Consider the following 15247-nt stretch of genomic DNA (forward strand, 5'->3'; position numbering starts at 1 on the left):
CCCCATGTAAATAAAGGGAACATTCTATGGTAATGAAAACACAATTGATTATTTTCAGGTGATTATACATTAATTAAAGCATATTTATGACAGGCTCACTGTTCAGTTTCCTTGTGCTAGCATGACATCAAACAGAGACACATCTTTGGTAGTGAGTTCACGTGAGGTCAAAAACACTGCTTTATACCATGTGCTGCTGCTAAACAGAAGGAAACAGATACCTTTCAGATTGCCACTTAAAAGGTGTTGAATTGTTGGTGCTATTCCTTCACTTTCCCGTTTCAACTGGTCAGCTTCCCATTGTGGAAATTTTGTAGCTGCTACATGTCATACATGTTACAGTTCAAGACAGTTTCATGATGCATTTCTCATCAACAAAATCATCTATAGTACTAACCCTAACCCAACACTTTGATTTAGAATGTTTTTTTTTCTCCATTAAATAAAACAGATCTAAGAAAAAAGGTGTGGTTGAACATGACTGTATACAAACTACAACGGTAAGCACAAGTCTGGATGATTGTCTGCTTTGACCCATGACTTATGTTTTTACAGTGTGGATGGCCTTAATTACTGTTAATGTAACGTTAGAGTTTCTGGAGAACAGCTCTGTTTCTTTCTGTGTAGTTTGATACTTCCGGACGTGGGTAGACTATTTCTTTCAAGAGGACAATAAAACAAAGCACATGGCACCAGCATCACCGAGCCAAGATTGAGATAATGACAGTGGGCTCAGATATTGGAGCACAAGGCCTTAGTACTGTACCATCTAAATAGCCTCTGCAAAGAGCTTGTGAACCTGATCTGTTTTAGTTGCTGCTTTGTAGTACTACATCTCCGTTTCATCTCCTGCTCATTAAGATACCAAAGATTAGATGAAGTAGAAACCAATGATGCTTGCTCAAGTCCTGCACAGTACGTGTTTTACAGTTATAACCTCAAAATCAAAGCACAATCAAGCTAATGTGCCACAGGACAAGAGGCAAAGCTGGGAATAAAAGCATAATCACAATTATATTGATTAAGTACACCTTTTTGACCATGACTATCTATTTAAGAGGTCAAACAGGAACTGATTGTCACAGGACAGATTCTAAGAAAACACTAAGAAGGATATAGATCATTTTTAAAAATCCTTTATTGAACATCTTCACAGCATTTACTTTCATTTATCATCATCCTGTTACTCAACAGCATCATGGTCATCACTGAGGGTGATTGCCAAGTAAAGTAAACACAGAGCTATTTCAAGCAGCTCTGTTGTTTTATTTGATTCCACTGTTGCTCATGGTTTGGGCTTTGCACACTCCCTTGCCGGCGACTTCAAAGGCAGCTCCCTTGTAGGTTGCGACACACTGGCTGTCTGTGCGTAGATCTGGCTGAATCTGTTCCCACACCTTCTTTTTGGGGTTCAGCTCTTTGTCTGGTTCACCTGCAATCACAACATCAGTTTAATACATTAGAAACCTCCTCTGTTCTCAACTTGGCCATCACACATGGAGGATTTATGGATCCAGGACTAATATTATATGAACTTTTTGTGGTGTCATGTCCTTGCATAACCTACTCAAACACTGTTTTAATATATTTAAGCTTAGACACATTGATAGATGACTTTAAACTTTCCTTCATGGATTTTTCATATTCAGCATGTATTGATACAATCTGTGTAATGACTTGAGTCCAATAAAAATTGGGAGCAAATGACCAACCATTAAATTCCTGATTTATCAGGACAATTCTACTTTTATGTTTCCCAATAGTCTGACTTTCTATCATGTTATATTAGAAACTGAGCTTTTAAAAACTGCCATTTCTTCACAACTATAATTCAAAACATCTAAACCAAATTTCTCAGAATCAAAATATGCATCCAGGGAAAACAATTAAGGGAGAGTCTCATTTCGTGATGGCTTTGTTTTGATGTTGCTTGGCATTTGTGAGAATTCATTGCCGGTACTGGCTGGCTTCTGTCTGGTGTCAACGTTTTCTTGCTACACAAGCATCTCAGGGTATAAGGACACAAATGTGTTTCATTTCCCAAGACTGTGATTTGTGCTGGTTTACAACCAAAGAGTGGCAACAATCAGTTTTGATCAGAAGCGTGAAAGAGGTTTTGATGAGCAACTTGCACACATTCTTAAGTTCAAGCAGACAAACTGGGCCCCATTAGTTTGGGAAATGTGAGCAATTACAGCCATGTACTCACACCATCGGTGGATTGGCTGCAATTGAATTTGTACTATGGAACTTGGTAAAAGAAAAGGGAAAACCCAGACAAAGACTAAAACTCTTTTTACCCCTTGTTTTCCATTATATATAGTTCAAGAAAAAGCCTCAATTATTACTGTATTGTTGCAAACAAACAAGAACTAAACACCCTAGTAAGTCAATCCTGTCTTTGCTTTAGTCTGCCACTGTTTTCTGGTGAACCAAATTTTCAGAGGATAGTTTGAATACAACTCTATTTAATGTAGGATCCATAAAAAAGTATTATGGCCAAAGGGATTCCTCTTGAATCAAAGAACTTTAGGAGAGGCTGGGACATGTGTACAGCAGGGATAAAAGCCTCGGCTCATGCTGGGCTGCGGGTATTTGTAACCACGGATCCACTTTCATCATATCCTCCTCCTCCTCCACACTTTTTTCAAAATAGAACTCCCAAATTGGTTATTGTTCTCAAAAGAAGAAGACAAGAACAAGACAATCCATTTCTCACCAATATTGAGCATATATTTGAAAACCAGAAAGGCTTCAATCATGACCACACTTGCCTGTTTTTTTACTTTTTTTTTTAAACTTCAGGTCAGGCCACATCCATTTGAGATTGTGTTTGGATTACACCACAAGAGGACCTCAACTCTGATATGGTCTAGGTGATGAGTTAATTGATTAGAAATGGGGTTCACATGTTCTTTTCTACACTCATTGGGTGAACTAATCAGGACACTTAGAACACTTATCTTTCCAAATTTCTATGAGAAAAAGTAAGTTACATTCCTAGTAAGACGTTGATTAGCCTGTGAAATCAGCAGTCACAGGCCATTTAGCCACTACCAAACACAACTGAGGAGTCCTCTAATGAGAACTTTGAGTGGGGTCTGAGACAGCATCCTGATTGGTGTCTTCAGAGGAATGAGTGTTGAAACTGCAATGTTGTTTCTGGCAGGGAGACGGTTCAGCGACACCCTTCATTTCCTTAAGACAGAGGCATTTTGTGGATTGTAGACTGGAAAATTCTTTCAGGAGACGGAGTGACTATCAATGACAAACATTAATAGCCACTCACTGATGAGCAAGCATTGGTGGGAAACCTGCTGACACGTTCAAGCTTTCTGCAATTACTTCATCTGTTTTTAAAGGGGAAACTCTTCTGTTAAGGGTATTAGTACCTGGGAAGCCCTGGAAAGTAACTCTGTCCCCTGGTGCTGCTCCACTTGGAGGATCAAGGATTTCAACCTTGTCTGGTGAGCTTGCACACATGACCATCGCCTGGGAAACAACTCCTCTCATCTTGGCTGGCTTCAGGTTACATAGCAGAACTGCCATGCGGTTCTGCATCTGCATAGAGGACAGAAGATAACATACATTTTTACAGCCCATATACCCTAAACAATGGAGATTATACCCGATTTACATAAGGTAACAAAAAAAACAAAACACCTTCAGCTGATGTGGTCTATTTGAGTACAGGACTGGGAATTTAATAATCCAATAAAAATAATAATGCCAATTCCAATCTCTTAATTTAAAATTAGTGTGTCTGAAAGTTCATGGTTTGTTTGCTTCATTTAATAAACCAAAAGGAGCAAACAGACGTTTGAGCTCAGAGACTTCTGTGGCTTACCAAAATTCAAAAGAAGACCAGACGCAGTTTCTGCCACAAGCTGAAGAGAAATAAAATCCAGCACTCCATGAGATGATGCATGCCAGATTTTAGAAAATACACATACCTTTCAGTGAGGGACATCCTTCAAGAAATTGCTACATAAATCTAAAATCACTTTGTTTTGATTTGACGGGGTGGCATATTTCATTTTTCATCTCAGTTCTGGCAAGCTGGAAATAATATGTGAATGTTCTGTAACAGTATTTACAAAAACAGACCATTTGACTTTAGCAATATTTTATGTGCACTGCAGACATTAAGCCTGCCTCAGACTTCTTAACAGTGCCTATTATTTATTCTAGAAAAACAGACACTCAAGAGTCCTGCCATAAAACCCCCATTTGATCTTGTCATATATTTCACTCTTGCTTGCTTGACAGAAACAGATAACGGCTCATATAAAAAAAGACAGTTAACAAGAGAGTTAAAAAAGATTTAGATTTTATACTTCTTGGCTTTGTGTTTAATGGACTGACACAGAAAGAAAAAAGGCAACAGTTACTTCAGGTGGAGTGCATGACGCTAGGTTTTGCTCGATGTAGTGTCCCCAGTGCAATGGTGCACATTCCAAAAATGGCATCAAGGTGTCTTTTGTGTTAAGCACACAATAGACGCAAGTAGTCACAACACTTGATCGTACACCTCTGAATTTTTGTAACAATGCCTGCACTGCTGAGAGGGAATAAAACGGACAGACAGCTTTATATTTGATTTGATTTACTTGTGTGCAAATGACACAAAATGTGTGTGTATTTTAATAAACATTTTTGTTTACTATGTCTGTGTGTGTAACTTATTCAATACACACACACACACACACACACACACACACACACACACACACACAAACTCATCAATAGCTCTACAACAGCTTCTCCTAAAGACTGTATCCCATATAATGAAGAATTATTATGCAACATTACTTTATCAGTGTTGTTCCCACAGGGCTACTACCATGTGAGCTTTAAATAATGAGGATCTATCTGACTTTTTTTTTTCTTGTCTAAATATTCATGAACATTTGAATGTGAAATTATGCTAGTGAGTTGATATAGTAAAAGCACAATATTTGTTTGTATATTGTAGTTACATGTCACATTTTGAAGCTCAGAATGTAAATAGCTTCACTCAGATGGGACCTTGAAAGTCCTGAGGATAATGACATTCTGGTAACACTTGTTGACTTCTTGGTATTTTTGAGAACATTGTGACGAACGTGTTGAGCGTAAATGCCTCATAAATGCCTATAAACAAGGCCTTTCTAACTTTAGTTAAAGAGCACTAAATGCTAGTACATGCAGTTTTTAGTCATTTTAGGAAGCTCATGTCTACTGGTCAACGTGTCCAACATAAAATGACAAGTGGCAGAGGAGAAACAACAGCACCTAAAAGGTCCTCAAATATTATATATTATGACTCTAGTGAGCCATCATACAGAAATACAGCACTGCCTGTACATCGAGAGAGAAACACTCCTAAACACAGTTTGTGCAGAACAATAAGTTAATCAGCCTCATTTAAAAGCAAACTTTGTAGAAGACTTGCTTACAGGCTGGTGCTCCTTGACTTGCAATTTGGGCCTGATGTGTTCAATGACCTCCAGCTTAGATCAGCATTATGTGGATGAATATAATGGAATTAGTTTCCAACTGAAGATTGACACAAAGTAAATAATCTATTGTGCATGCATCTCTAAATACATGCTGGAGAATTCTGATGAGGTAGTCATTTAATTAGTTTTCAAAGTTCTGTGACCCAACTTCAATTAACGTTTAAAAGAGTAACAACACTGTACCTGGTCTAGTGGAATGTGCTTGACCAGCCCGCTGACCACGGTTCTGGGAGCAGCCTCTCCCACATCAACCTGCTCCACATAGAGACTGTCTGCATCTGGGTGCTTCTCGGCTGTGACTATGCGTCCAATACGCATGTCCAGACGAGACACATCCACCTTGGCATCCTCTTGGCTCTGGGCCGCCTGCTTCTTCTCTGCTTTCTCTCCTCCTGGCATCAAAGACAGGCAAATACTGTTACACTAACAGTGTGCACAAACGCAAACACACTTTGTCTCGGAACATTTCAGCCCCTTAATTTTCTCTGTGTGAATGAAACTCAGATATGACAATTTGGCAGGGTTCATTTTTAGCACAGAACATCAGACTGGCTATTCATCATGTGTTGGGAAAAAGCTTTGCTGAAGAGAGGCATCTGTGAGAGTTTTCTTGGTATTATACTAAATGTGCATGATATTATAGGATGTGTTTGTTTGAAAGCATTGAGAATATTTCAGCCCACTGGAAATGATAAAAAAAACAATCATAGTTGAAACAATACTGGGCATCTGTCTGGAATCTGATCTAATGCCCTTACATAAACTAAAGCATAGCCCACCAATGACAAGGCTCAGGGTGGCATGCGTTTCATCTGATCTATACATAAAAAAGAAAAGAAAAAGAAAAAAAAAGGAAATTACTACACATCTTCCCTGTGATTTTAAGTACATTATACTGTAAGAGTAAATGGCAATACCAATACCCACTTTTGGCTGAAGGTGAGCGTTACATGATCCAATGACATAGCAGAATAGCAGATGCTTCCTCCAAGAGACAAAGTGCCTTTCACTCGTCTGCTTTTTTGCACATATTCATTCCAGTGGGTTTCACTGATCAAATGATCACACAGACTTTAATCATTCCTCTGAGCCCATACCAGTTCTGAAGAATATGAATTCCAACCTCTGCTTTTGATATTCAGCATTTCTCCCCTGTGTAATCTATGCTCTGTTGTGATGACAGCACCGCAACGTAACACTACCAGGACTCCACCGATGGGTTTGCAGACTAACAAGAGATGACTGTTTGGATGAGGTGAGAACATAGCTACATCCAACCCTCAAGTAACAAACAATTAAATAGAAACAACAGCTTATCAAGGGGAAAGAGTATCTCTCATCAACAACTATGCTGTCTGACATCTGGACGTGAGAAATGCCAGACACGCTAGTGAATTTGCAGTGTCTCAGAACTTTTGCTTTCTTCTTTGCTAATTATAACCCCATAAACACACCCAGTGCTGATTATTCCCTATCTATGCCTGACAGTTACTAATTATTCAAGACAGCTTATTGCTGAAATAGAACAAAATATTCGTGTGACTTGGAGCCCATAAACTGAAATCCTGTGGCAGGAATTTTCTTTTTTTGCATTTTTAATTTATAACGAATGTAAAACAGTCTAACTCAATTAAATAGATTACAAAGGGATACTTAGGTTGAAGGACAGTCCTTAGGGTCCATAGCCACAATAATTAACATCTTAAACTGGCTTTAGTTATAGGTAATGACACTAGACAAGGACACCTAGTCATAAATGTGACGTATCAATCATGAAATTCCATCACAGAGGAGGCTTCACAAAATTTAATTGTTCTACGATCCACTGAGCCGGAGTACAGATTTGGATCTGCTAAAATACAAGCCACTGTCTGTCAATACCGGATAAAAAATTTTGATGTTAGGAGAAGATCAAATTATGAACAGAGTGCTGTATTTAACCAAAAGCTGATAAAAAACAAAAGCTGATAAAAAGACCAAATAAACCCCCGAGTGGTGAGAGGTGAGCGTGACTTTTAATAGTTTAATATGGTCCCACTAACAAACTGAAAATTGAATATATGGCACAGATATTGTTATGTGACCAATCTAGGCTTAATTTCAGTATCTGAAACTGTTATACTGGATGTTCAAACTTCAAAAGGATTCATAATGCAACAATGCAATATGCCATGTTTTTCTCTCCAACCTTTCTTCTCAGGCTTCTTCTTTTTATTGTCATCTTTGGGAGGAGGGCTCTGGACAGCGGCGGTATGGCAAGCAGAGGGTGCTGGACCAGAGGGTGGGGTGGGCTTCGAACTGCACTCAACATTGGCTCCAGCGGTTGGGATGGCCACGTCTTGCACTGCAGGGAGAACCCGGGCAAAAGATCAGTACAAAATAGGATTAAGTAGTGGATCAAATTTACGGTCTTTTACTTAAGTAGCCTATCTCTGACAACTGATATTCACTGCACACCAAACGTTTGTGCAACACTGCAGTGATAGAGTTCATTTACAATACAAATACACACAGCACAATACTCCTTAGTTGTCCCTTTTCACACACAAAGCTGGTTGCATCAACATGATACAATGAAATGATACAGAGAGAGCTTTATTTACACACCCAGAGGGAGGACTGCTCTCCTGATGCAAACAGTTTTGATGGGAAAATGACAGTGTCCAAGTTGATGGAAACAAGAAAATGGAGCCATAAAGCAGGGAACAATGTCCTACAATAACTCTCCAGAAAAAAATAACCCATCATTTAAGGCGCCTGATGTTTGAATTCCTACAAAATGTCTGACAAACATTGGTCTGCAGGCACACCACCGTCACCATAATGCTTTTAATTACCTTAATTCTATGTTAGGACCTGAGATCAGGACCTTTCCGGTTTACCTTGGAATTACAGGCAATAACCTCTTAAAACTCTTGACATTGCCTTTAAAAAGTTTTTCAAGGTTTTAACATTTAGAAGATCTTTTTCCACACTGTAAGGCAATATTACATATGATACTTAAATTGAGTGAAATGTTCAACCCCAGGGTGACCTGTTTTTCATGGCTTCACCATTTCATCAAATGGAATTATACTAGATGTCTTGGGCATTGTTTTATGCACATTTCCTAAAACTAAGCCTGACATATTAGGTATCTCTGGAAACATTGGCTTATTGCCTAGAACATAAAATTAAAACGGCACTGTTAAATATTATTACATTAACAATGAATCAAATGACTAGAAATAATGTGGCTCGTAGTAACAAACTCACAGTTATCACCCAGCTCAGGTCTACACAACCTTCAAGCACTCTTTTAACCTGTTGTTTTGGTTTTCTGGCCCACAATTTCAGCTCTCATCAATGCATTTTTTTCATCCTGCCCAGCATCAAATGGCAGACAGACAAACAGAGGTTAACGATTTAATAGCAAGACAGAATAGGATTAGGCTATAACTAACTATTATTTTCTCGATTACTCTATAAAATGTCAGAAAATAGTTAAAAATGCCTGTTATAGCTTAGAGTTTATGATCACATCTTATTTTGACAGATGTGGATCCTAAAATTTCATGTAAATTCATGTATGACACAGAAAAACACAAAAAAGCTTTAACATTGTTTTTTAAAGAAAAGACTAAAACAATTATTTGATTATCAAAATAGTTGATGTTTAATTTTCTGTATGATCGACTAATAGTTGCAGCTGGAGATTGGACAGATAAATAGGATTCAGGAACCAAATATTTATAAGAGGTGGTGGAGACAGAACTAAAAGGAGGCTGAATATTAGGCTTACATTTGTAATATGAATGCCACAAGTTTAAAGGGGAACTATTGTGCACATCTTATCTTCAGTCATTCATGTATAATGTTATATATAACGTTCATATTAAAACGTGGCCAATGTGTCAAATAATGATGTAAACATCTGTAAAAGTAAATTCCTGCTCTGAACCCTCGGCTTCAAACTGTTTTCTCAATTTTCAATACGGGCCAACTTACACATAAATAGCTCCATACATTTCCATATGTTGTTGTGTTGACTTTTTTTCCAGTCAAAACTCTGCTAATTCAGTTATAATGAATTCATTTATTTCCTGTAAAATCTTCACAATAATAATCTCCCATTATTTAATCATTTTATAGCTTTTAATATGAAGCAGTAAAGCAGGAAATGTTAGGTTTGCATCGGCAATAACTCAATACAACTCTGACATGGCTGCCCAATGGCATGCTTCTGGAAAGTTGACCAATCAGAATAGAGTGGTCTCATTGGAAGGGGGGGGGGGGGGGGGGTTGAAGAGTCAGGAGCTAAGACTACGTGACTAGGACTATACAAAAAGGTCCAGTATTAGATGAATATGGAAACTTTTTTTTAAAACTATGACTATGCAAAGTTACTCTGGTGGAGTCTCAGAATAAAATTACAGTGCAGAGAATAACCACAATAGGTCCCCTTTAAGATTTTAAACTTTAAAAAGTTGTTGAGGCAAATGTGACGCTGAATCTCAGTTGCGATTTCAATCTCTTGGCAGCAGAAATGTTTTTTCCTCAAGGCACTATTATAGCTGCATTCAATAGTCTGTTTATCAAATCTCAATAACAAATCAGCAAAGGCGATTGAAATTTCTCTTTAAAAAAGGTTCATATTTATAAATGTTTTGATTAAGCTATTTTATGCCACCTTAAAGCCATTGAAATTAAACCCACGAAATAAACATCACAATTACTGTAGATACAATATGTGGAAAAACATTGTCGCGAGTGTATTGGAATGCATTCCTTCAACGTTCCAACACTAACATATTGAGTTTTTTGAATAAGGTTACATTGCTTATTTCTAGTACCCCTTTATTTCTGCAGCGTCTTTCTGGAAAACATTAAATGTTTGTTAATGATCAGAGCTTTTTGCCCCTGAATGTATGTCAGACACACAATAGCTGACAGACATGTTGCCCCATCACTTTGATGGGAATTCTTGAAGCACAATGGTTATTTATAATAAAAACAAAAAGGATCTGCTTATAGTGGGCTGAGGCGAGAATGCACAAGATGTTATCTTGATACTACAAACCAAACAATGCCCTAATGAGCAACAACTGACATCAAATGTTTTGCAAATCAGGCACATACAACCGCTTCTATAACTAGATATAAAGGATAACAACATCAAGGTCTTCTTGAAGACAAACAAACTACGTCTGCATCTATGCTGGGAATCACACTCAACATACCTCCCCTCCTCTTCTCTTTCTCCAGCAGCTGTTTTTTCAGTTCCTCAATGTCATTCTTCAATTTGGCATTCTCCACCATCAGCTTCTTCTCTTCTCTAACACTGGCCTGGACAACTGCAACGAAGCAAACTCTTGTTACCGCTCAGCACCAGATTTGAATTTCACCATCCCACAGGTCATTTCAAGAACAGTTTCTTCACAAATATACTGTTGAATGAAATATGGTAATTACTAAAATCAATGTTGTTTTGAACTTAGAGAAAAAAGATTGTCTGTTACTCAAATTTACCCAAAATAGTCTAATGGAGTGTTAAATGACAGTAAACAGCACATGATTCAATAATTGACAGTAATAGAGAGAGTAAAATGAATACTTATTAATTCCAGAAAAAGTCATGACCTTATATGAGGTCTCAAGTTTCATAAATACGCAAGTGGTCCAACAAGAATTTTACTTGTTAAATTATGAGATTGTGAATCAGGTATGGAAAGAGCCGTTGAGCCAAAAAGTGTGCCAGTCAGTACAGTCAGTATTTATCATCTACTTTACCTGAACATAGCATAAGGCCTGCCTAGACTAAATGTAAGCCTGGTTGGCATAAGACTATGTTAATTATAAACTGGCCCATACACAGCTAATACAATTTCCTATGTATATAGTGTGTGGTGTCCTTATTTACTGGCTTTCTCCTTGAGTAGCTGGACTTGCTGTTTGAGATACTCGATGATCTGGTCAGCCTCAGCTGCTCGCTGCTCCAGCCTCAGCAAAGGATTGTGATTTGACATCTTGAGCAAAGAACGAGCTAAAAACCTATAAAATAAAACAGAAATACAGTCATCAAAACACGTCTTTCAATAGGGTGATTATTTTCAAAATTAGTCATTTGTTCTATAAAATGTCAAAAAAAGTTGAAAAATGTCGATCACCGTTTTATGTAGCCTAAGATGAAACCTTAAACATCTGGTTTTGTCTTCAACTCAAACAACACATTTAAATTTAATCGAATTCATTAATGGATAGCCCCTTGAGATGAACCATCGTGTTTTCAAGGGGGTCCAACATAAAACATATATTACAACACAACAACACAAGCACATACAGCATGCATAAGGCTCTCAATTACCAACCAACCCACACATCATTCCTGTAAAGCCACAGTACCCACACAAAATGAGTAAGAACAAATAATGTAATACCAATCATAATGATAATATTAATAATAATTACAATGGTGGTAATAATAATAATAATAATAATAATAATAATGCTACAAGTAATAAGAGTAATAATACTAAGTCATGTTATCAATCTACAATATCAAAACTTCTCTTTGATAGTATCAAAAGCAATTCATTAATAAATACTATAAATCAGAAAAATATGGAGCTGTGGATGTAATATGTCTGTCAGACAATCACAGTATCATGCTTTCCACAATCTGCTGCCCCATTAGGTATAACTAATTTGCTAATGGGATTGATTGCTATAATTTGGCAAGGTGCCCAAAGTGACAAAATCTGACTTCTGTCTACAAGGTATGTGGAGAGATATTCCCGTAAACCTGTGTTTATATCCATAAATATGACAATTAATCAGCATATTCTGATTTTAAACTTCAATTTCTGAAGATTTTATTTGTATCTCAATGGATAAAAACTGAAAAAAGGTTCCAGGTCAACCTATCAATGCCAAATTCTGCAATTAATTCCTGTCTGTCTACTTAAAAGTAGTGAAATTACATTCAATAGTTTATCCTACGAGTCATACTTTGCACCAACATTATACATTCAGTTTGGGATGTAAAGTTCAAAAAGGAGAAGCCATTCTTTTGCCACTAAACAAAAATAGAGTTGGACAGCAGTCTAAATTTAGGTGGATGTCCCTTTATCACATTGAACACTGCAAATTACTTTTTGAAGGAAGAGGAAGGGATGGATTTTTACAAGGCTGAGGCATGGAGAAGAAAACTTCTTTCACATATTACAGGGAGGTGCTGGAAAACAACAGCTGGCTCAAGATGAAAACAAAATGTTGGGGGATGAGGAAATTAGAAACACAAAAGAGCTGGAGTTGATAAACTCAAGGATCAAAGCATTGTTTTTTTGAGAAACTGAATTGATTTAACAGGACCAGTGGTCGAGTAATAACAAGAGCCACAAAATGGCTGATTTTATTTGGATAACCCTTGAAAATAGGTCTTGGGGCAGAGATATGGTCTGCAGCATAAAAACATGAAGAGGTCATTTCAGCCAAAGGTATGCAGACAGTGGTATGGGATGCCACAGAAGGGAGAAGGATCACAACCAGTTTATACTCCAGAGGGCATAGTCTTTCACCCTTCCTGAATGACTTGTCTTCACTGTATGGAAATTTAAATATCTTTTATGCATATGCTGACACGTAACTGTATAAATTTGGCATTTGCCCTGTAGATGGGGTACAGCTGCTCCAGACACGTCACTGTATCCACTCGTATCATTCTCCTAAAAATAGGCATGACTGGTTTGCTAAGTCATAGAGTTCCCAATAGTTCACACATTTCATGTCACTTTCAAATTCAAAGAATTCAAAGATGACCTGCATTTCACAGGCTGCACAAGTGGTTTGAATCCAACCAGTAAATAAATTACATTCACTCATCAGCTTTCTCTGGTATGATGGTGTGTGAACAGACCTACCAGAATACAAGTGTTTTCTCTTTTCATGCTTCATTCCCACTGTAAAAATATACTGCAGGAGAATAATTCTCGATCTGTCTGACAACCAGACCATTATGAAGAAAATAAGAGTGCAGCATGCCAGCACCACCTTAAGGTATCAAACGGTTCTACACCTTTCAATTGGAGAAGCATAACCTTCAGTAACACAGACACATGTTCTTGACTTACACATACAGTATTACCCCTTTAAAGGACCAGCATGTAAGATTTAATGGCATCTGGCAGTGACGTTACAGATTGCAGCCGAGTGAGAACCCTTCCACATTACACTCCTCTTCCAAAGATGTGGGAGAACCTATGGTGGCCGCAAAACTCGTGGAAAATGTGAAAGGGCCCTCTCTAGTGCCACTGTTTGATTTGTCTGCTCTGAGCTACTGTAGAAACGTGGTCTGTGGAAGGGGACCCGCTCCCTGTGTAGATATAAATGGGTCATTTTAAGGTATGGAAAACACAACAATTCTTATTTTAGGGGGATTATACACTAATTAAAAGAAAATAATGAATATTATATTCAATTTCTGCCAAGTCTTTTTTGCTAGATGCCATTTAATCTTACAGATTGGTTCTTTAATGGGATGGCAGGTGTTACAATTGTGTCCAAAATATTGGTTATTTTTCTAGTATACTGATATAATAAGGACATTTATATATATAACTAGAAAGCCAGAGATTAACTAGAAACAACACAAATGGCTTGGGATCATAAAGAATAATTTCTTAGTGTTAAATATACTGGGATATTTTATTTCTTACTTTATTTTATTTTACCTATACTCAAAGGGCTTATTGATTAAATCAGTTAAAATATGGTACAATGCCAAGAATATAGATTACCTCATGTTCAGATCTGACAACAGTATAATCTCTATACACAATTTCCCCACATCTGAACAGAAAACAGTTCACAGTGCTGAAATACATTCATCAGTCAACTTCATTTTTGATTAATCTTTATGTATATTTTCTGAATGTTTAACTGTTTAGAGGATAGAATATCAAAAAAGGTCTGTCAGGCACTTCAGCACATTGTATATTTTGTCTGAAGAGCTGTCAACATCCAAAGGTATTCAGTGTGCAAGAGAGCCGAAAGGAGTGATTGATTAATTTTTAATTTAAAAAAAAGAATAGATTCATTTTCATTTAAATGCCTGGTTGATATAAAGTTCCTTTTGTGATTTGATATGAATGGAAGTTATTGTGCTAAGTCAGCATGTGATATGCTTCATATCAATCGCTGGCTCTGGAATCAAACCGAATCAAAATTGTATCGTGGCAGACTTTGTGAAATCGGTAAATATTGTAGAAATATTGACGAAACTTCTGATTTGCACCCGTAGCTGATATTAGACAATGAAACCGGATAATCGAATCAAAATCAATAATATTTTCAATGAAAGTAGTACTAATCGAAACATCTGAATTAGGGACTATATATAGTGAGGAATATGTACATTTTGGATTTAGGTTGCATCAGTTAAATCAAAGCCTCAGTAGCCTTCAGAAGATTCACACTGCAGGCTAACTCACACGTTGCTAGACGGTCGCTAAACAGACTCAAATACAACATAAACTGTAATTTAAAACAGTGGCATATAAAAGAGGTTTATGAAAAGAAAAACTTACATGGACTCTGAGCACTGACCCCAACACGTTTCAGCCAGCACTGGGGGCTTGACAGCTGCAAGCTTTGCTGACGTTAGCTTAGCTAGCAGCTAGCCACACACAGGCTGAGTTAGGACCCCGGTGGTAGATCTCTAGACATGTGTGTAGATCTCTGCAGAATTCGGAGACGGAAAACCGCGTTGC

At 37.4% G+C, this 15247-nt stretch overlaps 1 protein-coding gene across 2 annotated transcripts; it reads right to left on the reverse strand.

Moving 5' to 3' along the window:
* Positions 1 to 1120: 1120 nt before the first annotated feature.
* Positions 1121 to 15178, reverse strand: aimp1a (aminoacyl tRNA synthetase complex interacting multifunctional protein 1a). 2 transcript variants are annotated; one of them, XM_053334976.1, is made up of 7 exons: positions 15065 to 15178; positions 11401 to 11531; positions 10721 to 10834; positions 7690 to 7845; positions 5685 to 5890; positions 3393 to 3561; positions 1121 to 1432 (listed from the first exon to the last, which is right to left on the reverse strand). In XM_053334976.1, coding segments are annotated over exons 1-7 (945 nt in total). In that variant the 5' UTR covers positions 15067 to 15178; the 3' UTR covers positions 1121 to 1265. The 2 variants fall into 2 exon arrangements, with proteins under 2 accessions (XP_053190951.1, XP_053190945.1); XM_053334970.1 differs by having other exon boundaries at positions 5685 to 5893.
* Between the last annotated feature and the right edge of the window lie 69 nt (positions 15179 to 15247).

The sequence above is a fragment of the Scomber japonicus genome, chromosome 2, assembly GCF_027409825.1.
Source record: "Scomber japonicus isolate fScoJap1 chromosome 2, fScoJap1.pri, whole genome shotgun sequence".
Taxonomy (NCBI): Eukaryota; Metazoa; Chordata; class Actinopteri; order Scombriformes; family Scombridae; genus Scomber; species Scomber japonicus.